This window comes from Micromys minutus (assembly GCF_963924665.1).
Source record: "Micromys minutus genome assembly, chromosome: 10".
Classification (NCBI taxonomy): domain Eukaryota; kingdom Metazoa; phylum Chordata; class Mammalia; order Rodentia; family Muridae; genus Micromys; species Micromys minutus.
Genome location: NC_137979.1, coordinates 56729143 through 56753979, shown reverse-complemented (window position 1 = coordinate 56753979; position 24837 = coordinate 56729143). Strand labels below are relative to the sequence as shown.

The 24837-nt window shown below is 41.7% G+C and overlaps 1 protein-coding gene across 1 annotated transcript; it reads right to left on the bottom strand.

The window, feature by feature from the left end:
* Positions 1-7075: 7075 nt before the first annotated feature.
* Positions 7076-15319, bottom strand: KCNJ2 (potassium inwardly rectifying channel subfamily J member 2). The gene is made up of 2 exons (XM_080923964.1): positions 14915-15319; positions 7076-9900 (listed from the first exon to the last, which is right to left on the bottom strand). Exon 2 carries the CDS (start codon positions 9679-9681, stop codon positions 8398-8400), a length of 1284 nt encoding a protein of 427 aa, XP_080780090.1. The 5' UTR covers positions 9682-9900; positions 14915-15319; the 3' UTR covers positions 7076-8397.
* Between the last annotated feature and the right edge of the window lie 9518 nt (positions 15320-24837).

Here is a 24837-nt window from a genome sequence, read left to right as displayed (position 1 = left end):
TCCTACATGCTATTTAATAAGATCCTTTTTGTTATAGCTCACAATATAAAATATTGTTTAGCTGAGACTTCAAATAAAGAATTGTCTTAGGGGAAAAAATGTGAAAAACCAAAGGCAAATGAAATTTATAAAAGGAGAGGACTGGTTCATTTGTTTGTCACATCGGCCCACATGCTTACTCAAATAAAGCTATCTGGCCCTCCCCTTGGGGATCAGAGACAGAAAGTGATCTCAGCAAATTCTAGGATCTGAACCAACATTAAAACGAACAAAGGTAAGACATGTCCATGGAAACACAGTCATTCAAACACCCACTTGAAATCTGAGCATGAACAATTTATCTTGAACATTACAAAAAAATTGTCATCTTAAAAGCCTTTGTGCACAATTTGTGTAGGTATGCGTTCATCGTGTGTGTGAACACAAGCACAGACATACCACTGAGCATGTGTCCGAGTCAGAAGACAACCATGGGTGTTGATTCTCACCTCCCACCTTGAGACAGTAACTGTCCTGTTCGCAGCTGGGCTGTGTACACCAGGCTAGACCACCTGGAAACTTCTGAGGATTTTTATGGCTCCATCTCCAATGCCTCTCTAGTAGTTCTGTGATTGGAGAAGTTGGTGTTAACCGGCTGTCTGCTCTGGGGGTCCCCGGGGATTAGGATGCACATGCTCATCTTTTGCCTACTGAGCCTTCTCCCTAGTTTGATGATTGTCATCTCACCTTTCCCCTTTGTCATGTCAGCCAGGACTTGATGTGTTGCCATAGTAGGAGAATCTACAGGAAGGTTTTTACAAATGGCACATGTTTAAAAGATCCACTCTTTAGGAAAAAAAAATTATTCCCGGTATGTTGTTGCATAAATACTCAAACCCATGGGGTGATAACCCTTAAAATCCCCTAACTTCCCAGTGAATGTTTCTAAATATGGAGGGTAAGAGTTATAGGTTTATCTTCATGAGACCAAATCAGTAGTAGTTCCTGAGGCATGCCTACTTACAGTCATATCTACATTTTTTTTTATTTCTAAGCCCAGCTATTTTATTTCTTAATTTTAAAGCAAAAAAAAAACAAAAAAAAACAAAAAAACAAAAAAAAAAAAACAAAAGGTCAAACTGACCACTTTCCAAATAGTAATCCGTTGAACTCAAATACTTTACAATACCCACAACATACAGTAGCTGCTCCTCTTGGCTGAGTTGAAGAGAACATTCTAGAAGTCAAGCTTCTGAACGGGCTCAAGATCTTAGACTAGAACCCCAAACCAGAAATAAGTAGTAACTTAAACCCCAGGCCTAGCTGTATGGTCCAATAAGCCCAGCTCCTCTCAAGAGTGAAGCAGAAAAAATTATAAATTCCCAGTCAGCCCTGTCAACTTAGCAGAAGCTTGTCTCGAACTTAAAATGGCAAATAGGGATAAAGCTCAGTTCTGTTGTAGACTACTTTCCTGGAACGAGCAAGACTCTGGATTCAGCCTCCAGCACCAGAAAGGACGGAAGTGGGGGACAGGAGTGATGGGGAGATGGGAGAAGCCACTTTGTGGTTTGCATGTCATTGTTGCTATTCTTACAGAGCTTCTTGACAACCTATAGCTTCCACAGTACTCAAAGGGACTGATGATTCAGCACCTCTGACGGGGATAATGGACGGTCAGTACAGCATAGTGTATTAATGTTTCCCATGATCCAAGAGGTCAGAAGCAAAGCCAAAGTTGTGCTGAGACGTCTGCTGGTGAGCAAAACGGCAGGTGACATTTTCACAGCAAAAGACACGAAGAAGCTTAGATGTCACCCTGAAGAAAAGATCACATTAGCTTCGGTCACCAAAGGAAATGTTAAATCACATTATTTTAAATGGGGGAGAGAATTATAATTTCAGAAAATCATCTCTCCAAACAATGAACATCCCCCAGGCTACACATTTTAGTTACTTGGAGAGAGTCATTTATATGTAATTATTCACATTATTATCCTTGGGATAAAGCAGGCTCACCCAGGTTAATCTCCTTTCTCCCACATTCTTTGTAACTGCCCCCCTTTCTCAGGGAGTCAACAACTCCAGCTTTCAAATCAGCACAGTGGGCCCCTCCCAGTTCTCACTGAATACTCCCCCACCTGAGCTCTGGTATCCCAGCACCTTATTTCAGAGCTAAACACTCTGATTGTTTCAATCCCCTGTCATCCTAAAGGGATTAAGCCTGTAATGGTGTTTAAAAGAAATGTGCTTGAAAGGTACTTATGGACAAACAGCCAGAGTTTTGAGTCATAGGACCATTAGGGTCCCTGAGGAAAGCATAAGGTAAGACCTCAAACTACATGCATGGTGGCCTTCCATGTGTGTGTCTATGTAGCTTTACAAAAACAGCTCCAGTTGATTTCACCAATTTTTTGGAGCTCAAATGAGCTTCTAAAATACAAAGCATAAAAACAAGAAGAAAGGTAAAAATCACACTTAGGAAATTGGGTGGAACTGGAGATTATGTTGAATGGAGTAAGGCTGATTCTGAAAGACCACAACCAAACTAGATATTGGAGATAATACAGCACTTTGTGCTAGATTGATGTTTGTTTCTCAGTTTGGTACAAGCTAAAGCTATCTAAAAGTGAGAACCTTTGTTAGAGATTACCTCTATCATATTTGCCTGTGGAAAAGGCTATTTGGGTGTTTCTTGATCACTAACTAATGGGGGAGGACCCAGTTGACTGCACTTGGTGTCTCACCTGGGCAATTAGCCCTTGCTTGTATAAGAAAGCAGGCTGAGCAAGCATTAGGAGCAAGCCAGTAACCAGTGCTCTTCCTAGACCTCTACTTAAGTTCTAGTCTGTCTCTGGGTTCCTTGCTATGAACTCTTCCCTGAGCTCCCTTCATTATGGCCTGTAAACTCTACCATGAAATAAACCCTTTCCTTCCTGGAAAATAAAATAAAAAATAAAAGTAAAATACAATACATTTTCTTCTTCATAAACGTTATTCAAAGAGCTGCGTCCTAGGGAGGCTGGCACCAGGACAACCTGACAGAACTGGGCTGATCAACCAAACCTGACATTCAACTTAGAGGCTACTTATGGCCATTGTTATATTAAATATCTGAATGCATACAAAGATATACACCTATATGAGGACCTACAAAGAAATACATGAGTGAGTATAAACACAGATGGGGTCTTTATTGCATCTGTCCTGGCTTTATTGTGGCATGTCCCACTTGCCCCTGCCAACCACAGGAACAGTGTTACCCCTCTGGCTGCTCACAGCATTAGGAAAGCAGAAGGCTCTGAGGTAGTTAGTTACCTGCTGTTTGCTGAGTGGCAGAGCTTTAAGATTTTTCCTTGAAGAGATGGCCTGAGCTATTTGACTGAAATGATCTGCGATTTATAATGTATGCAGATCCCAGAATTGATGCTTATACATGTGATGATGATTCTACGTCTTGCAAATGAGTTCTCTTTCCTAGATGCTCCGATCGTAAAGGAGGAGGTGAGAAAGAGGGGTTTATAATATGGTTCCAATTTCTATCCAGCCTTTGCTCCTGAGTCTGTGTGTATGTGTGGGGGGTTATATAAAAATGAAAGAGCACTAGGATCTAAGTCTAGATGATTTTTTCTTACCCTGAAAACCCATGAGACATAGCTGCAAAGGACAAGGTGCTGAAGTGCTTAGGTCGCCGTCTCAGCTCCAGAACCATGAGAGCTTTGTCCCATCCCTTTTTGGCTTTCTGGCTAAGACCTTGAACAAGTGCTTCTCCAAGCCTGGGTCACTGTATTTCTCAAGTGGAGATCGAACAGGAGCCACAGAATTTTGCTATTAGGATGAAATTATTCAGTATTTTCCAGGAACTCAGAACCACATTTGAAAGAGTTCTCTGAGAATAAGAAATAGCAAGAGTCACATATATTAAATTGGGAGTTTCCCTTCTGTCTCCAGCTTTGGAAAACATTTTATTTGTGACTTTGTTAGAAAGAATGAGCCTTTTATTCAGAGACCATCTAACATTGGTAATGCAATACAGCGGAAGCAAATCAAACTTGATTTCAAATCCTGTCTTGGTTGATTTCTTAGCTTTAAAGTTCATTCTAACTGTCTTGGTTTCTCATAGAAGTGACAAACATTAATATCTTGGTTTTGTGTTGGGTAGACATGGGGTAAAATGATGGGGGTATATCTCCATTATAGGAGTGAGTGGTTGCTTAGCATACACAAAGCCCTGTGCGGTGTCATCACTGGCACCAAATAAAGCAAACCTCCTGACTCACACCTGGAATCAGAAGCAGAGAAGCTGGAAAATCAAGAGTTCAAGGTCATCCTTGGCTACATATTTAATTCAGAGACCAATCTTAGCTACATAAGACACAACCTTAAACATTGAAAGAAGAAGAAAAGAAAGACAAATACCATGCAAGACAGAATCTACTTGCAGTCAAGTGTCAACAAAATTTAATCTCTGTAAGTTAGTAATCAAAATATAATTCTTTTTTTTTTTTTAGCTTTGTTTTGTTTCCTCTTCCCTACTCTCTAAGCTGTTCTGCTCCAAACCAAAACATTAGCTTGATTTCCTCTTCTTGGATTAAACTAATCTGCCAGTCCCCCTGGACTTGTGTGCTCAATTTCTATGGCTCTATTCATTCAAACGGTAAGAGTTTATGTCCCCTTGTCTGAGACCATGTATGTTTCTACAGAGATCAAATGACACATCCACAAGTTCATTTTCAATTTTTATTTAGAAATAATAAAATAAGACATAATATATAAAAAATATATACAACCCATGGTTTGTGCAGTACAATAGGAAGACTTTAGATACAAAAAGATGGCAAATGGGAAAATAATAACTATCGTGATTGTCAAGGGCTAGGGCCATTCAACTCGACAGAGCCCAGAGCTGAAACCTAACATTCTTAGGGAAGAAGCTCTAGTTTGCTGAAGGTTGTGGGAGGGGATATGTTAATGCAACACTTTTCTTTCCATTGAACAGACTGATAAGGAGCTCAACCCACCCCTCCAGATAAGCTTTTTGCTTTTATGGGGTGGCTGATTATAAGTTAAAAGCTGACGTTTGTAATCGGAAAGGGGGACGTCTTTGGGGAACCAAGGTCTTCAGAGACACATCAAGATTTGGGAGGGAAAAGAGAGAGAGGAAGTGAAAGAAAAAGGGATAATGCATCAACAGAACAGTAACAGAGTCAGACAAACTTCTCAAGGGATTTAGAAACAACTACAGTGCTATATGACATTCTAAAAATGTCTGCTTCAAGTATACTCTTAGAGGGATAGAAAACTATTCCTTTCTCAATAATCAAAATAGAATTCAGTTTGTCTACCTTTTATTTAAAAATAGAATAACCAGGAATCTATTCCTCCCCCCTCCAAAAAAAATATATATAATGCCCATTCAGATACGGGCAAACATTCTTTAAAAGGGAATACATCCTAGAGGGATTTGCTTGCAGCACAGAAGCAAGTGGTATCTGGGGATGAACCGCAGATGTTCAAGGTGAGTCCCTCCGTCTGCACATCTGCATACTAGTGGCCAGTGTGTTCACTAGTTCCGGAGGCCCGGTCATTAAAGACAGATATTCTGAAGGTAAAACTGCAGGAAGAGATGCCATGCGTTACCCATGTCTTGGCTCTTAGCAGAACAAAAACAAAAGGCCATTTAAAGCTTGTAACTATTGAGATGCTAATAACTACAAAAAGCTCTCAAAGGAACAGTCCATGCTGAAATAAATAACAGAGGAACATACTAAATCCAACCCAAAAAAAAAAAAAAAAAAAAAAAAAAAAAAAAAAGGCTGGTAACATCCACATCCTCTAAAACCATGCTAACCTGTAGCATATAGGCGCCAGCTCTCAGAACTCAGCTGTGGTAGTCATACCTCTTGGGGTACTTTTTTTTGTTTCCTTTACAGATTTCTATTTACATTTGGCTTTAAATATGAAAATATTTGATAAATTTTATAAAATGTACACTTTAAAAATGTAGCTCCTGCAAAAAAAAATTTTTTTTCTTGAAAAAACAAGAAGGAAAAAAAATGAAAGAACAGACCAACAGGAAACAAACCTATGCACCGGAAAAACTTTAGATGGTTTCTTCTTTTGGGGGCAACAAATTGAAAGCTTCTCCTCCCACTTTTCTTGTCTCTGTCCCTCCCCCATCCCCTTTTCAGATAAGTCAAGTCTTTTTTAAGTGGTAGTGCTGTGTGTTTGGGGGTCAGTCCAGGTTGTCACCCCAACTCTCTACTGCATCTTCATTTGATTGACATTCCACTGAATACTCTTTGGTTTGATGACTTTCCTTTGCAAATCACCTTAATAGCAGCATCTGAAGCCTTTCCATAGCCTCGCACTGTCAAAAGCCAGCTTGTTTTCTCTCCTGTGACTTCCCTCTGTCCCCAACCTCGACAACTCTTTAAGCAACTTGCAACCCTGCCTTTAAACCTGGATATACAATGACAACCACTTTCTCAACACTTCTCCCTTGATTTCTGTAACACACACAGTTTTCAAATCCATTGATATGAAAGTTGAAAACAGCAGAAACTGTCAACATTTCTTTCAGGCACTGCATCCAGACACAGAGGCTCACCAGCCACAGACCAGCACAAACAACTGAAATAAAATACATGATTCTAGAACAAGCTGATTTTTAATGGCATATTAGGGTGTAATACCATTAGAGAGTTGATTTTTGAGACTCCAGCTAAAAAGGGTCTACAAGTAGAGGACATTAAAGCTAAGAGAAAGGAAGGGAGGGAGGATTGCTTTATTGAGCTAGAGTGGGGAAAGGGAGAGATGCTTTTATAAAGGCAGGTGAATAGGTAGAAGAGGCTTCTAGAAAATAGCGTGTCCTTGGGCAACCTGCTGAGACTTTCCAAGAGACAATGACCAGTTCACATTAATCATGAGCATTTGCAGGGAGAAATCACCCTTTAGACTCTTAACTCATTAGCATGTGATCATGTTGTTTTATATGGCTCACTAAGACCTAAAATACTGAAATAGTCCCTTTTATCCTCTGTCATGAAAAAGGCAACTTCTCTCTTCCCCCGTATAGTGGATAGTTGCATTGAAGTGGCTCATGTTCTCTCTCTCTCTCTCTCTCTCTCTCTCTCTCTCTCTCTCTCTCTCTCTCTCTCTCTCTGTCTGTCTGTCTCTGTCTCCCCCCTCCCCCAAGAGACTGCAAAAGCACAAGCCTAGAGGCCAGACATCTTGTTTTGTGACTCCGCTGCAAATTTTGAAATCTGTTCATCTTCCCTGCTAGGTGCGATCTTACAGAATAAACTTTGGAATGTGCAAAGAGCAAAAAGCCCAGAAAAGTCCTTGCAACTCTCCCCAACCCCTTTGAATACATTAATCTGACCAGCACTACCTGTCAGGGAAAGAAAGATTGGTACAGTGCATATGTGACTGTGACCCATGCTTCCCCTCTTCCCCTCCATCTAAGAAAGATGCATGAAAGAACAGACTTGAAAACACACCACATTGATAAGATGTTGGTGTTCTCAAACTACAGTGCAAACTTCTTGCTGAAGTTCAAAGACAGTGTCTCTGGATTTCCAAGACAACTCACGGGGCTTTGTTTCTTTTTAAAAATATAACCGCCACGTGCAAAAAAAAAAAAAAAAAAAAAATGTGCATTATCTTTGGTATTTATTGAAGGTAGTCTCAGTGAAAATTTGAGCTAACCTATTAGCATCGTGAAAGAAAAGTATAAAACCCAGAGGCTACCATTCGGCTAGTGTTACATAATGCTATTATGTAAGGAGAGAGAGAGAGAGAGAGAGAGAGAGAGAGAGAGAGAGAGAGAGAAATCAATTTTAGCAGAGAAATTACTGGCCTCAGAAAATCAGGCTCTCGTTTTGGCAGTTAATAGCCAAAATACTTGACGCTTTGAAGCACACAGTGCACTTTCGATAATGCTCAACACTGACGTTTTAACGTTATGCAAAAGATAAACTACATTGCAACAAAAGAACGGTTTGTGTTCATGTAGTTAGCAGCTTTTCAAAAAATTAAGGCAGAGTCTTGCCTAAGTTATGCCATTAAAATCATCCTTGTTCCCCTAAAGAGAAGCATTCCAGGTAAGTCATGTACCCAAACTGAGGCTTGCCTGCATATTCAAGTTTTGTAAAAACACAAAACAATACATTAAAAACCCCATAACTTATTCTACAACAGATATGTGCCATTGGGTCTCTTGGAGGCCTGCAAAGCCTTTTACATCAGTCATCAGCTCATAGTCTTTTCTTGAAACCTTTTGCGCTAGCCTTAGTCTCTTGTGGCTGCTCACCATCCCCCACCTCTCGACCAGTACCATGGTCTGTATAACTGTCTCGGATCTCTGACCAACATCAGACTGTGTAGTGAAGTAAATATTCCAAAGACGGAATCTGCCAGTCATATCTCCGATTCTCGCCTCAGGGGCCTGGGCTCTAGAGGTACGCTTGCCTGGTTGTGGAGATCTATGCCAGGAGGTGAGTCTGTACTTGTGCTCTCTGGGATTCCGTTCTCACTGTCCTCTTCCTCTTTGCTTGTTAGGGCAACTTCATTTTCATAGCAAAATGAATTTGCATTTGAGAGGATGTATTTCTTCTCTGCTAAGTCTCTGGCACTACAGAGGGGAGTGTTAGGTACTTCGTAAGTCTTATGGAATCTGGAGTAGTCTACTTTATAGTAGTGTTTCTCTTCAAACAGCACTGGCTCGTAGCGGTGACCCCAGAGAATCTCATTGGCCAGATACGAACTCCGGCATTGCGTTGTCATGGCGGTGGCCTCCACCATGCCTTCCAGTATGACAACGATTTCAAAGTCTGCATTGTCAATGTCCTGCTTACTCAAGTCATATAAAGGACTGTCTTCATCTATTTCGTGGACAATCGTGATGGGAGACACTAGAAATATACGGTCAATTCCACTATCGAAACCAACGTTGATGTCTATCTGGTCCAAGGGGATATACTCCCCTTCTGAAGTGATCCTAGATTTCAGAAGCTGTGCCCGGACATGAGCTTCCACAAGGTGGCTCTTTCGAAGGTTTCCTACTCTCCACATCAAGCAGAGTTTACCGTCCCTCATGGCAATCACCGCATTGTGACTGAAGACAAGAGTCTCGTTTCTCTTCTTTGGCTTTGCCATCTTTGCCATGACTGCGCCAATGATGAAGGCGTCGATGATACAACCTACGATTGACTGGAATACCACCATGAAAACAGCAATAGGGCACTCATCTGTAACACACCGGAAACCATAGCCGATGGTTGTCTGGGTCTCGATGGAGAAGAGGAAGGCAGCGGTGAAGCTGTTGACCTCAGACACACAGGCTTTGCTCTCTTTAGAAGCATCCAGATCTCCATGGAGCAGAGCTATCAACCAAAACACACAGCCAAAGAACAGCCAGGAGAGCACAAATGCAAGGCAGAAGATAACCAGCATCCACCGCCAGCGGATGTCAACGCAGGTAGTAAAGATGTCTGCCAGGTACCTCTGTCCTTTCTCACCCACGTTGATGAACTGAACATTGCAATGCCCGTCTTTCTTCACAAAGCGGCTCCTGCACTGTTGTCGGGTGTGGACTTTGCTCTTGCCGTTCCCGAAGCCATTGGCGACGGCCATGGTGGCCAGTTTCATGCCGTCTTCCTCTGAAGAGACGATGCTGTAACGGTTTGTACGCACGCTGCCCATTGCTTCCGCTGTGGACGCCAGTGTTTCTGCTTTAGAAAACAGTCTGAGTTTTTGCAAAACCCGTTGAAGAAACAGTTTTGAATGTTCCGTGAAGACACACCAAAAAAAAAAAAATTTTTTTTTTTAAATGAGAAGAGATGGATGCTTCCAAGAACCTTTGGGGTTCTTTTGATCAGGAGAGTTACCTTAGTAACTCAGCTGACATCCAGAGAACTTGTCCTACAAGAAAAGAGAACATTCATTACAAAACAGCCATACTTAAAGGAGTCCTACTGTCTAAGACAATATCCCTGTCTTAACAAACAGAAAACGCACACAAGCATACTTTGGGTTGAATTGTGTGAAGTTCTTTTTCTTCTTATAAATGCTCTTTTAAACTTTTAATTAAAAAAAAAAAAAAAAAAACATAGCCACTGGGCATAGATGAGGCAGCTCAGCTGGTCATTCCACCAAAATTTCAGTTCCCTTTTCTTCTACTGTTTGTCAGCAATCTAGAATAATCTAGAACTCATATCTACCCATCAGCTATCTATCCGTTCTTATTGTCTTCCAGTAATAGAAGAGTCATTCTGATTCTAAGGTCTGTACCCGCACTTTACAGTAGGTTGTGTCTAGAGAACATGATATATGAACAGCCTGGATATTAATCCACCTATGTGCTTATTAAGGGAGAATGTCTCAGCTCTTATTGACAAGGTTGATGTTCACGCACACAACAGTTTTGTCCTGATAATAATGTTGGACAGAAAGTTCTTTGCTGTTTCTGGATACTGTTTGGGCCCTGCTCCATCACACTTGAAGCAGGCACTCTGCAGAAAAATGCCTGACACTGTCTCCCAGAATGCAAGGGTTTCTGACTTGAAGGCACAGATTTGCTCTGGGGGATAGAGAGCCATTCTGTTGCCTAGCAATATGAGTCCCGAAAATTCTCCAGAGATGGGATTGCCATGTGTAATGACAGGGTAGGAAGCAAGCACCTCTGTACCAAAGGCTCAGGTCTTTAGCGGATTGAGATAAGGCAGGGGCTCATTTCATGTGGGTCCAAGGTTATATGCTCTCAAACAGAGACAACTTTGTAATCAGAGGAGCTCATAAACGCCAGTCAGCTTACTTTCACTTCTGGCGCTCTTGTTTGCTGGAGGTTCCTATGGAGAAGGCACTCACCTTTACTTAACATGAACAAATAGAAGCTTCCAACTTCCTCCCACTGCTTCATTCTGCCCCCGGGTAAAATTAAGCTACTTGCTCTGACTTTCCTTCTTGACTCAAAAAAAAAAAAAAAAAAAAAAAAAAAATCACTAAATGTCCTCTCTAATGAGAGAGAAGAAAGAGACAGAGAGACAGGGGTTCGGGGGAGAAGAAGGAAGAAGTAAAGGAGGAAAGAATGCCTATGAAATTGTCTAAGGTGTTTTCATTATGTAATGCACATTAACAAAGTCCAGCAGTAGAAACTGAGAATGGTTCCCAACTTTCCCAACCACCAAATCCATGTCCTCTTTTTACGTGGGAGAATAAAAATGATCAGGAATTGATTGAGACCTTGATAAGAGAATTCGAGTTTTGATTTCCCCACCACCACCACCAAAACACATAAATATTGATCAGGCAACAGAACCACTTTTATCGAAGCCAGCTGCAGACATAGAAAATGGTCCATGTGTCCTTATTCAGTCCATCAGCAAGGGGCAATGTGCATTGTCTTTAGAAATGCTGCATAAGAATCTTCTGTTTTCTCCCACCACATTCAAGTCATAATCAAGAGGTACCCCACCTTATTTTTCCTGAGATTAGTCATCTGTGAAAATCTCAATGTGTGTTACATTTTGGCAGCTTTTGACACCTAAATGATGCTTGATTTGAAAATGCCTCTGAATTGCTTTATAAAAAGAAGATGTAGCACTTTCCTAACCTTCTACCTGCTTTGCCTGCTTCTCCATGAACAGTGCATTGGACAAAGAAGGAAAGAATCATAGCCCTCAGAGGGCTAGAGTATGGTCTTGGAAAAAAAGATTTCAACATCGTTTTTGGATGATCTGGCTTACATAATGCTGCCAAATATTTCGTGAGCACAGACACAGCAGCAAATAAAGGTGAGCTTTTCTTTAAAACATGGGAATGGGACAAAGGAGTCCCTTCAAAGAATGCATCCGAGCTTTCAATTATTTTACTATAAGCTAACACCAATAAATTCCCTTCGCACCCTTCACAGGATGTCTTTCACTGCATTAACATTAGGGACCATACACTGACTCTTTCAAATTTCTTTACACTGATTCCTACCCCTGTCCAGATAAGAACCTTACAACCATAAGACCTCTGCAGGCCCAATTATGATTTTCCAAAAATCGCAAGCCTAGGACATCTGTTTGAATTCCACAAATCACACAATAACTATTTCCCATGAATAGATTTTCCCACTTGGAACCTTTCGAATAGCATGCACTGAGGGGGCTGTTGCTGTCTCCTTTTCATTGCTAATGACAGAATGTGTTCCACATGCTAGAACATCATTTTCAGGTCCCACCAGTGCTTCCTGGAAAGGGAAAAAAAATAATTTTTTTCTTTCCCCAAAATGGGAAATTTCACTACATCCAACACATATGCCCCAGAGTAATGCGTGCCTTTGTGCACGCACATGTCATGTGTCATTGGACTTTCATGGAGCTGCTTGAAATTGCAAAAGTCTAGAACCTGCTACACTCTAGCATGTTAACTGTCTTTATAGTTCACTTGTCTTTGCTGTTGACAGACCCACAGTGATTTTAAACAAGCTGAACAGTCTCTTGCCCTCTCCTCCCTCAGTGGGAATCACCAAAACATCTCGGGAAACATTCATAAAAAAGGCTTCCACACAATATTATTATTAAAAATTTGTTCTGAGAAACAGCTAATTCGTAATATATTAAGATACTCTTGCCTCCCTGAAAGCTGTCTAGAGAACCAATCCTGGATTTGGTAAATAGCATAGAAACTCCCTTAAAGCCCAAACATTTAAGGATCTAGATCTATACTCCATGGACATGAGGAATCATTTCACCCAAGCCACAACCAATGAGGTTGAAAGTATTTATGGGAAATTGAGAGGCTACATGTGCTGCTGTTCATGTTAAGACTATTTATAGGCAGATCCAAAATAAAGCATAAGCAATGGAAAAAAATAGTTCAGCGCCTCAACCTTAGGTAGATATTAAAAGAGAGAGGGGGAGAGAGGGGAAAGAGGGGAGAGAAGGACCTATATGGAAGGAGAAATGGAAGAATATATATATATATATATATATATATATATATATATATATATATATATATATATATATATATATATATATATCCTCCAATAGAGCATATAAAACCCAGGTACTTGGGAAAAATAAATGATAATCATGATGTCCCACCACAAGAGGGTTATTGTATCTCAGTGAGATAGTAAGTTTCTAACTGAAGACAGGAAATAGCAGAAGGAAAGGTGCTGGGAGAGAGAAGTCTGCTAATGAGTGCTTGGAGCAGCTATTCCCCAGCTGACGCCATGTAGACCAGCCCCAGAGTGTTCTGAGCACAAGTTGCTATGAGAGTCCTATTGCTGCAGAGCAACATCTATGAAGCTCAGTAAACAGAACAGAGGGGAAATGACAAGTGTGGGGAGGGGGGGGGTGAGACACCCGTTTATATCTGTATGAGTGCTGTCTCTAACACTGATACACAACAACGTTTGTGGCAGCTTAAGGCACGTGTACATGCCAAGGGCAACTTGTGTTAAGTAAATAAGAATTTACATCACTTTAAATGTTTTGAAACCGTACAACCCTTCAGGTTAGGATGGGAGGGGGGCAGGGGCAAGCTTCTAAACTACTCGGAATTCAAAGCGGAACAGCAAACCAGAGGGTTTCGATAAGGATGGTGTGGAAGGTGCTGACTGCTTCGTTTGTTTAAGTAATTTCACAAAGGTGCAAAACAAGATCCTTTACAGATACCAATAAAATAAAAAAAAAAAAGAGAAGAAAGGAATACCACAGTATGGAACAAGAAACACAAAACAAATTGTGATGACCTTGCCCCTGGACTGTCACCATTCCAACCATACTTGAAGTAACCTATCTCTCTCCCCGTCATCGGGAAGTGTGTGTGTGTGTGTGTGTGTGTGTGTGTGTGTGTGTGTGTGATTAAAATAAAAATAAAACCCTTGGATGTGAGCAAGGCCAGGGAGACAAGTGTAGTGGCAGCTCACGGTGCACAAACAGAGCTGGTTTGCACAAGGAAATATGACTGTTTATTAATTATTAATAGGAAGAGACAACAAAGGATAGAAGGAAATATTAATTCTTTCCTATGCTTAACCAAAACAGGTTTTCAAGCAACGCCTTTATCTCATGACAGGTATCTTCAGAGTTTGTGAAAATCTTTGGAACAGAGAGCCTCATCCAAGTCCCCACTGACTGACTGAACCAGACAGACATGCGACTACCCATTTCCTATCTTGGTTTTTCCCTCAACTGTTATAGGAGTATATGTTATGATGCAGCTTTCCCCCACCCCCACCTCCCACCCCCACCCCCGAATCAAGTACCTCTGATCATTGCTTCCCTAAAACCGCATTGTCTTCAAATGAGGGATTCACACCATCATTAGTAAGAAGTACTTAGGGGAGACTGACATAGGATGGGAAAGTTTTGCAGTCTTGAGGCTAAAATCCAACTCCGGCTGCTTTTTTTTCCCCCCAGCAAAGGAACTTTGAGATGCTCACTCTGGAATTTGGTGCTGTGTTTGTAGCAAGGACACCCCCTCCCCAAACACCAAGGATCTAGATTTAAGTGCTGAGTCTTTTGGTCAGACCCATCCCCAGTCACCTTCTCTTCCTTCCTCTCACCCGCAACAAGAGGAAGAATCCACGCCAGGCTCACGCTCGACTCTAAACCTAATATCTAGCTACAGCTGGTGCATTGGAAGTTATGAGCACAAACAGATGCTGCAGAGAAATCTGTTTCTATTGCTCAACTCTTCCAAGCGTGTCTCAGTATTTTTAGCTCTGAGGATGTTCTGGTGCGCACACAAACTATATAGGCAATGAGCCGGGACTCTAGAGCTTGCCGGGAGGAAAGCATTACCAGCAAGTCTGACAACTGGGTACCTCCGGAGCAGCGGGAGCTGTAGCGTAGGGGACGGTGGCGCAAGTTCATTGCCCTGGACACACACAGACAACCGAGAGGCGAACAGGAAAATAAAACACAGAAGCCCTTACCTGTTGCTGGCACAGGATCATGGGGACATGGAGTGGAAGTGGGGGTTACAGAAGCATGTAAGATCCAGTGGTTTTTGTGAAAGAGAGTGAGCCGAAGCAAGTGAGAATTCCCAAGACCCTGCTTGCCGGCGCCGGGAAGGCTGCGCGCTGGCCAGGGCTCCAGTGCGCTCTGCGATAGCCTGGAAGCTTTTGAGGCGGTCCTTGTGATAAGCGGCCTTGCAGGCTCCGCCCCCTTCCCACTGCTGGCCAATCGGAGCGCACCTGGCTGCGCTGCCAGCCTCGGGAACCGCCACCAGGAGGAGGAGGAGGAGGAGGATCTTTACACCCGCGGCCCCCGGCTCTGCCAGCCTCGGGAACCTGCGGTGGCTTCCTCCACCTCCTCCAGCAGCCTAGCCTGGTCTGAGAGTCCAGCTCTGGGCCAAGGAGGAGGAAGTCGCGGCCCAGAGGGGACAGCAACAGGTGGGAAGCTCAGCCACCACGCAGCTACCTAATTGCAGCCTGACCTGGGCAAAGCTTCCTTCCTACTGGTTTCTCTGAGACCCACACTACCCGGTTTCTTTCCACGCCGGAGGCCGGCTGTATGTGGTCCTGTAAGGGCCGGAGAGAGGTGTCAGTGGCGGGGAAAGACGTCTGCATCAGGGAGGGAATGAATGATCACTGTGGTGCGTCTCTCTCCATCCCTCTTCCAGCATGTAGACTGTGGAAACCCACAGAGCAGTCAACTGCAGCTCGCGGATAATCCGTAAATGAAACCTGGAAAGGGTCCCAGGACCCGCACTTAGATTTAGATGTGCTAGCGACTGCTTGTCTGACTGGGCTGTTTCTCCTCGGGTATGGTGGTAAATTACTTACAAAAAAATAAAATATAAAGCGCCTGGACTTCTCCGGGATACGTGGGGGAAGCCGCTGGTTCCTCTCTCGCCTTGTCCACCCTCGATCTTTCTCTCCACCACCGCCCGGCACGCTCTGCTCATGTAAAACCAGAACAATTAGAAAGTAATGAATTCTCTGGAACAGCAACTCCTACAGACACTCTCAGCTCTGCCTTTGCTCCAGCGACTCCCAGTCTTCGTTCCCAGCAACCAGGCAAGAGTATTTCAGACCTTCCAAACCCAGCCTCGGTTAGCACCTGCATCCTGACAGTTTATACGTGAATTCTCGAGTGAGTGTGTGAAAAGCGGGTGCATATTATCTCTGAGTACATTGGTATCGTGGCGAAGCTTGCTTTTAAAAGAACACGATTCGTTTAGAAGTTTTGTTTTTGTTTTTGTTTGTTTGTTTTTTAATCTTCCACGGAGTTTGCGCTCTGGTTTAATGATTATGCATCAAGCGCCCCAAAGCATCTGCCTGCCTTTAACTTAAACGCCTAAAGAGCGCCTTGAGTTACCAAACAACTTCTACAAAATATTTCGCATTCAATGGCGTAGGAGCAGGGCACGCTTTTACGTGAAGGAGAGTTGAAAGGAACCGGTCTGGGTTACAGCGTGGATACCCACCTCCTGGTCCTACATCCCCACTTGGCCCCTAGGAGGTGCTGGTGAAATGTGCACAGATTTTCATTTTGCCTTAAGAAGCCTGCCTCTTTCCCTAGCAAGAGCAAGTCACTAAAGAGGGTGTAAAATAGGTCATGCAAGCCCTGGGACTGTTTTGATAGCCAAATGCTGTTTCATTTGCTGAGGCTGAATACGTCAAGCCCTGATACGATACCGAGGGTTGCCTTTTATTTTTTTTTAAACTTTATTTTAAAAAACAAAGATAAAAGAAAAAAAATTTAAACATTTTTGCATAAATGTATACAAATACAATTGTGTCAGTGCTTGGCTTTTTTTTTTTTCTTTTTTTAAGGTTTGATACTCTCTCTGCATTAAGGTCTTACTAGTTACAATGAGCAAAAAGTACATGTAAAACAGGATGTAACCTGGAATTAGTCAACGTTTTCTTGGTGTGGAAGGATTGAGCATGACCTTTTTCTTTGTTTGTTTGTTTGTTTTGTTTTGTTTTCTTTTATTCTTGAACTTCACACAGTCTGTGAGTTGTTTCTGGGGCAGTCCGAGCCTCTGGGGTTAGCATCCCACTATCAGTGACTGCATATTATGTCTGTTCTTTTGTGACTGGGTTATCATAGGTTGCCTTTTAAAAACCTTGAATAATGGGATATTGTCTCCCATGAAGGAGGTCTTCTTTAACATATATAAAACCATATATTATTTATAGCTTTGATTAAAACTGCAAAGAAGGCTATATTAGAACCCAGGATGTAGCCCGAAGCAAAAAGAATCCAGAGACAGAAAAGGTAACTGTTCACTAGCCAAGGCATAGAGAAGGAGTTAACAGCTCATTCATGGTTTTCTTTTCTTTCTTCTGTGTTGTGGCTCACTCATAAGTAGATGGTAAAGACTTTTCCAAACTATAGGAACACCCCCACCTCCTGCCCCCACAGGTAAGTAAATAGCCCAACTACCCAGAAAAGGGAAGTATTTTCTAGTTTACAGTTTGTTTTTATTTTTTAATAGTCCACTCTTGGTAACATGAATAAGTTTCAGGCCAAGAGAGCTTTCATAGAACGGGAAGACCATTCAAGAAATGAGCGCAGTATCCTATGCCTTTGTTGGGTTGTGTACATTTTGCTGTAGAGGTAGATAAAATAGTCACTCTAGTCTTTCAGGCAATCATAGACCTTTCTCAGTCCTCTCCCAGGGACTGAGTAAATGACAGGCCACAAGGCAGGTATCTAGAAGGAGAACATTCAGAAAAGGTTTTTTTTTTCTTTTTTTACGGGCAGCTTCCCAGTCTGGATGGGAGCTTTCCCTTCCTTGTTTAGTTTAACAAACAGCAAAATTTTAATATTGACTGAAAATATTTTCGGCATTTGTTAGATAGACTTGCATAGCTTCGCTGCATTTATAAAAGGAAGAAACTGTACATTTTAATTAATAAATGGCTTTTCACTTTGTCCCTATTAGGAATTCTCTCCCCTGCCAAAGCATCAGGGTTTGGATAAATATGCTCTTTTTGGAGCAGTGAATGATACAGATTTCCCTAGTCAGTCTACCTTTTTTTGGCTGACGTAGGTTTTATTTAGTACACACACACACACACACACACACACACACACACACACACGGAGGGGGGAGTCCCGTTAGTTTTGGATATTATAACAGTTGGTTGTTGGGATCCATCTGTGGATTAAATTTTTCCAAGGAAATGACAATTGCTCTCTCACTGACTCTCTCCAAGGCAACCATCTATAATATTAGCTGCAATATTAGTCAGACTCTGGATGAGAAGGCCGATTGTGCATGACCATGTGACGCAGAGAGAGACTGTTCCACAGGAAGTATAAACCTTTCCTTCACGCTTACCTGAAGAAGTAGAAACACATTTGGAAGCCCATTGCCCATACCTGTTCAAAATCAACAACTTCCGGCATTTTCATGTACTCCACTTTAAAAACCACTAACTTAGAATAATAATCATAATCATAATAAAGATAGTATAAACAATAACTGTTAGTTTGAGTTGTAGCATAGGCAGGATATGTTTGCCCTCTAGTGATACTACACAAAGCCACATAAAGTGGCACTTCAAAAGATTAAGTAGACTCCCTACTGGGAATCCCCCTTGTCTTTGAAAATCAATCATTTAATCATTATCACTTACCATTATGATAATATTTATTCTTTATATTGATCCTTATTAATAGACTTTTAAAATACCTACTTAGCACCTAGCGAAAGAAACAATATTTCTCCTTCCCTTCAGAGTTCATTTTTTATTTTTTATTTTTGCTTTACTCATCAAACAACAAACTAAGCAATGCTGGGGATAGGAGGGGGAAGCCCACGAGAAATATTTTGTCACATTCATTGGCACTGAGGATGCTAGGAACGTACAAAAGGCAAACTTGTCACCTGACTGTGTTAAGGCTTCCATCCCCATGTACCCATGATGACCAACTCCCTCTGTGTTGATGAATTTCAAGCATAATTATGAATTTCTAGTATCACATCCTCACTAAGAGTCTCCATCTACTCAGAGGCACTGAAAGAGGGAACTTGCTCCATATGTATGGTATATGTTGCTTCACAGCAGAGGTGTGTCTCTGTGTCTCCCACCCCTGGAAACACAGTACCTTACATTTTATAGGACTAAAACCTGGTTGCTTGAAGAATATTCTCTCTTAACTGTACAGCTCTCTGACTGTCTCAGGCTCCTTTTGCTCCATTTATGCTACTGAAAATATTTTCCATATACTTGATGACACCCACCCACAGGTGGACATTTAAAATGTGTTGTTGTCTCATTTTATCTCGTAGCCAAGTGTGTGAGTGCGTAAGTGTGTCTCCACAAAAGTCAGCTCCCTGATGAAACGAACCAGAGAAATACGAATTCTTAAAAAAAAAAAAAAAAAAGCAAAAATGGATTTTGGAGTAGGTTAAGGTTATGGTTTGAGTTTGAGATGTCCTGAATAGCTCATATACAGAAAGTACAGTCCTTAGCTAGTTGTGGGGGAAACTTTAGAAGGTGGAACTCCATTTTCATGAGAAGGGTGTCTTTACCTGCCCCCCATCTCTGTTTATTTTACCATGAGATAAGTAGACTATGGCACAGGCTCTTGGTTGCTGTTTTGTCCCATGTCATCCCGAATCCAGAATCACTGAAAGCAAGTACTATGGAGGGAGACCATGAGCAGAATTTATATCAGATACCCGGTTGCAAAGGCCACGGATCACACCAACACATGTAACATGGTTACATAATAATTACTGTATGCTATCTAACTTTTACCTGCAATGCATTGGGCGGGGTCAGTTCCTTACATTAAATGACTGAGCTAAATGTATGTAACACCTTTTTAAAGACCTTACTTCATCGGAGAGTACCTTTACTTGACAATATTTTTCTGGTGACAGGGTGCTGTGAATATCTCAGGCTGGCACTGTGCTGTGTCTGATTTCTAGATTCTAATCTCTGCTAGGCTGAGACATTATATAACCAGGCTTGTTAAAAATATATGGCAAAAGAAAACAAATATGATCTAACACAGCTAAAGATGTATTTTTTTTTTAAATGAGTCTGCACAGATGCCAAATCTCAAGTTACCTTATCTTGGTCAGTTTTCTGGATCTAAAACATCTCCTTCAGATTTGCCCAGCAATGAAAGGCTTTGGCATTTGCAATGTTTTAATAGTGAACTATTTGGGAAAGCCTCTAAGTAAAGAAGTGTTTGTGTGTTTATGACTATCTATATGCAACAAAATAATACTTACTCTCTCAGCAAATGCCATTGCCTACTGCGATGACGTAGAACATTAGAGGCCTTCATTTCCCACCAGATCTGTTAACATGGGTGACAAAGGGGTCTCTTCTCTCAGAAGCCTCTGCTTCCAGAGCAGATAGGTGATTATTTAGTAAATCAGCTCCTCTGCCATGCTCTGGGAGCCCTTGTTTATCTCAGATAGGTGAGACAATTACACTCCGAAAGCATCAAATTCATCATAGGGCTGGCTCTTAATTTGCTGTTTATAACAGCGTGATTCCAAAGATTGTTTTATTCATGTTATCTGTGGAGTGTTAGCCCTCTCAAAGACAGTGAGCCCTATATCCTCTGCTTTCCCCCTCTCCCCGTGGGGATAGCTTCCTAGTCCAGGTCATTCTGCCATCAGCAAGGGTCACTGGTTAAGGAGCATCCAGCTGAGAAAAGTGGCAATTATATTCTAATAATCACTATTGCCACTGGGGACAGGCGAGCCTTAGCGCTGGGGATTCAGTGCAATGGAGTTCAGTAAGAAGATCAGTAGGAAGCCAGGGCAGGCAGAGAGCTTCTTGAGAAGCTGTCGCTGCTCTTGGACTTCCCAGTGCACCATACACATTGGGACAGTGTCACATGCTCATGTGCACAAGGAAATCGTGAAAACTGGGAAAGAGAGAAGGAAGGGGAGAGGAAAAGAGGCAGCTGAACAAGTATTCCTGGGGAAAACTGGTTTTAAAGAGACAAACTCGTTTGGTTGCATAAAGAAAATACACACCTACAGAAGTCATACTTGCTTCCAGGACATCAGCCCCCTTTCTCACATAGTACAAAATAACTTCCATTACAATCAGACATGACACCCAATGTCTAACATACTTAAAATGATGCCTCTTTGCTTTGAAAACAACTCACTGTAACACTGTAAGAATCACCCCACTTGGCTTTGACTAACATCAAAGAAGAGAGACAGTTTATGCTCCAGGCTTCAGGGAAAGTGTAAAGTATAGTTTGAACCAATCAATCATACAGTTATGATACTTTGGAAAGAAGGGTTATATTTCTGCATGCTTAGGATTTAGGGTGCTGATGGAGACACTTTGCAGCTTTTTAGGAAGTAAAGCCCATGCTCTTTGTGGAGATATAAAGTGATTTGAAAACCAACTGAAAATGTAGGTGGATGGGAGAGGTGGCTCAGCTGTTCAGAGCACTGACTACTCTTCTAGAGGATCTGGGTTTCATTGCCAGCAACCTCACAGTGACTCATAACCCTCTGTAACTCTAGGTCAAGGGCATGGTGTGCCACTTCTTGCCTGTGAAGGTTATTGTTCTCACAGAGTGCACAGAGGAATATGCATGTAAAATATCATACACAGAAAATATTAAAAAATATATACTACAATTTATGTATCCATTCCTCTGTCGAAGGACATCTAGGTCCTTTCCAGCTGCTATGAACGTGGTGGAGCATGTGTCCTTGCTATGTGTTGGAGCATTTTTTGGGTATATGTCTAGGAGTGGTATAGCTGGGTCCTCAAATAGTACTATGTTCAGTTTTCTGAGGAACTGCCAAACTGATTTCCAGAGTGGTTGTACCAGCTTGCAATTCCACCACAGCATAGGAGTCTTTCTCTTTTTTCATATCCTCACTAGCATCTGCTGTCAGCTGAGTGTTTGATCTTAAACATTCTGACTGGTATGAGGTGGAATCTCAGGAGATTTTAAAATTTGAATTTCCCTGATAGCTAGGAATGTTGAACATTTCTTTAGGTGCTTCTCGGCCATTCATTATTTCTCAGTTGACAATTCTTTGTTTAGCTCTGTACCTCATTTTTTAATAAGATTATTTGATTCTCTGTGGTCTAACTTCTTGAGTTCTTTGTATGTATTGGATACTAGCCCTCTATCAGTTGTGGGATATGTAAAGATCTTTCCCTAATCTGTTGGCTGCTGTTTTGTCCTTGATGTCCTCCAACAGATGAATGGATACAGAAATCGTGGTACATTTACACAATGGAATCTTACTCAGCTATTAGAAACAATGACTTTATGAAATTCCTAGGTGAATGGATTGAACTAGAAACTGTCATCCCGAGTGAGGTAACCCAGTCACAATGACCAGTGACATTCACATGGTCACTGATAAGTGAGTACTAGCCCAAAAAGCTCAGAATACCCAAGAAACAATTCACAGAACGTATAAAGCTCAAAAAGAAAGAAAGTCAGAATATGGATACCTCAGTCCTTCTTAGAAGGGAGAACAAAACACTCACTGGAGTAAATACAGGGACAAATAGAGGAACGGGGATTGAAGGAAAGATCATTCAGAAGCTGCCTCGCCTGGGGATCCACCCCATATGCAGCCACCAAACCAAACTGATGCCAAGAAGTGCTTACTGGCAGGAGCCTGATATGGATGTCTCCTCAGAGGCTCTTAAAGAGTCATAATGATACAGTTGAGAATGCTTGCATCTAGCCATCAGACTGAACACAGGGACCCTAATGAAGGAGCTAGAGAAAGGACTGAAGAAGCTGAAAGGGTTTGCCACCCCATGGGAAGAACAACATTATCAACCAACCAAACCCTCCACAACTCCCAGGGACTAAAACACCAACCAAGGAGTACACATGGAGAGACCCATGGCTCCAGGTGCATATGCAGCAGAGGATGGCATTGTCTGGCATCAATGGAGGGCGGGGCGGGGGGAAGGCGTTTGGTCCAGTGAAGGTACGTTTTCCCAGTGTAGGGGAATGCCAAGGCGCTAAGGTGGGAGAAGGTGATTGAGAGAGTGAGCACCTTTGTGAAAACAAGTGGAGGGGTAGGGGAATGGAAGTGGGGGGGGAGAGAATAACACTTGAAATGTAAATACAGAGAATATCCAATATAAATAAAAATATAGACCTGGGTTCAAAATGAAAGAAGTACAGGAAGTCCTGATCTCCATTCTTGGGGTAAATATACTTAAACTTTGTGCGATTTTTCTCTCCTTCTCCTACATTTCTGTGTCGGTTTTAGTCATTAAATTTATTCAATAGAAGAGCACAGGGGTTATTCTTTTCTTACTCATGACTAATACTTTACCTAAGAATGTGTTATGCAATTAAAATCACCCAAAGGCAAACTTAATGACTTCTGAATACATCTGTGTTCCTTACACATAAGGACAGTCATCCCTGAGCCTTCTGTGCTTGTGTTCGTTTGGAGCTTAAACACCATGGAAATTAGTAAAATAAGAAGTTAAACCTCTGTTCTATACACTATGCAACTGAGTCTTTATCTCCATCTTTTCCATTTTCTTTAAGTAGATTTTTAGATGCGGAATAACTAGGTCAAAGGCTGTGAACCCTTTAAACTGTCTTAATTTAAATTCGTATTACCTTAAATCAAACATGTTCAATTTTAAGTTTTAAATGATGGGATTTTGATGCTACGTACACATTCCATGCAGCAGGGAGATTCAGGGAAAGCGGGTCACCCTGGCACAAATCTACAGCTTGAGTCAGCCACTTAATATCTGTGGAAGAAAATGTACTTGTATTGGAAATCATATATTTGAAATCCATGAGACATGCTTATGACCTAAGCAATGGTTGTTATTTACACTACAGATGTATCTAACAACACTGGAAAATTACGAGATTGATATATGTTAGTTTGGGGGCCAACACTACATGTAGCACAAGCTTTGAAAGAACATACAAATTTTCTGCCATGCCCAAATAAATGTCACAATCAAAAATGAAGTGTAAGAATCTGTCGAGTCTAGAACCATGTCCTAGGCCAGGCCAAAGATGCAGGCTGCCAAGCTAACCAAAGGAGAAAAACAAAATGCATTTTTTCAGTTGATGATTCATACCGGAAAATTTTTTTATAGGGGCTAGGAATACAGACAGCCCAGTAAGGAAGCGCTCATTATCCAGGTATAAGGACCTAAGTTCAGATTCTTGGTGATCGTGTAAAAAGCTAGACGTAGCAAGGAGGCACATGTTTGAAATCGACAGCTCTGGGCATGCAGAAACAGGGAGATCACTGGGCATTGCTCTCCAACCAGTCAGTTGGTGATCTCCAGGTTCAGTAGAGACACTGTCTCAAAACCAAACATCAAACTAGAGAAATGATGAGGGATAACAAAGGAAGTTGGCATTTAGCCTACAAGCACATCCCTACTCCCCACCTACACACAAATGCACACATATGTACACACTGACACACACCTGCACACATATACAAATACACATGTACACAACACACACACATTCGAGTACACACACACACACACATTCCACACCTATGCACACACACATGCACACAAATGTACACATACATACACACAACACACACATATACACAACACACACAGGCGCTTGCATACACACACACTCCTCACCTACACATACATACACACATATGCACACACACACACTCCCTACTTATACACACACAGACACATACACACAAAGGGGGTTTTTAAAGAGGAACTCACTGAAACACAGACTGAGTAGATCCTAAATACACAAGGAAAACCAGTTGACAGTTAATGTTTCCCAGAGTATGAACTCTACTAGTCACAAGAATAAGGGTGGGTGCAGGGAAATTGGAACAATGCCTCAGACTGGCATTTATTCATCTATGGCTCCTGGCTGTAGCCATGGAATATTATTTCCCTGTTTT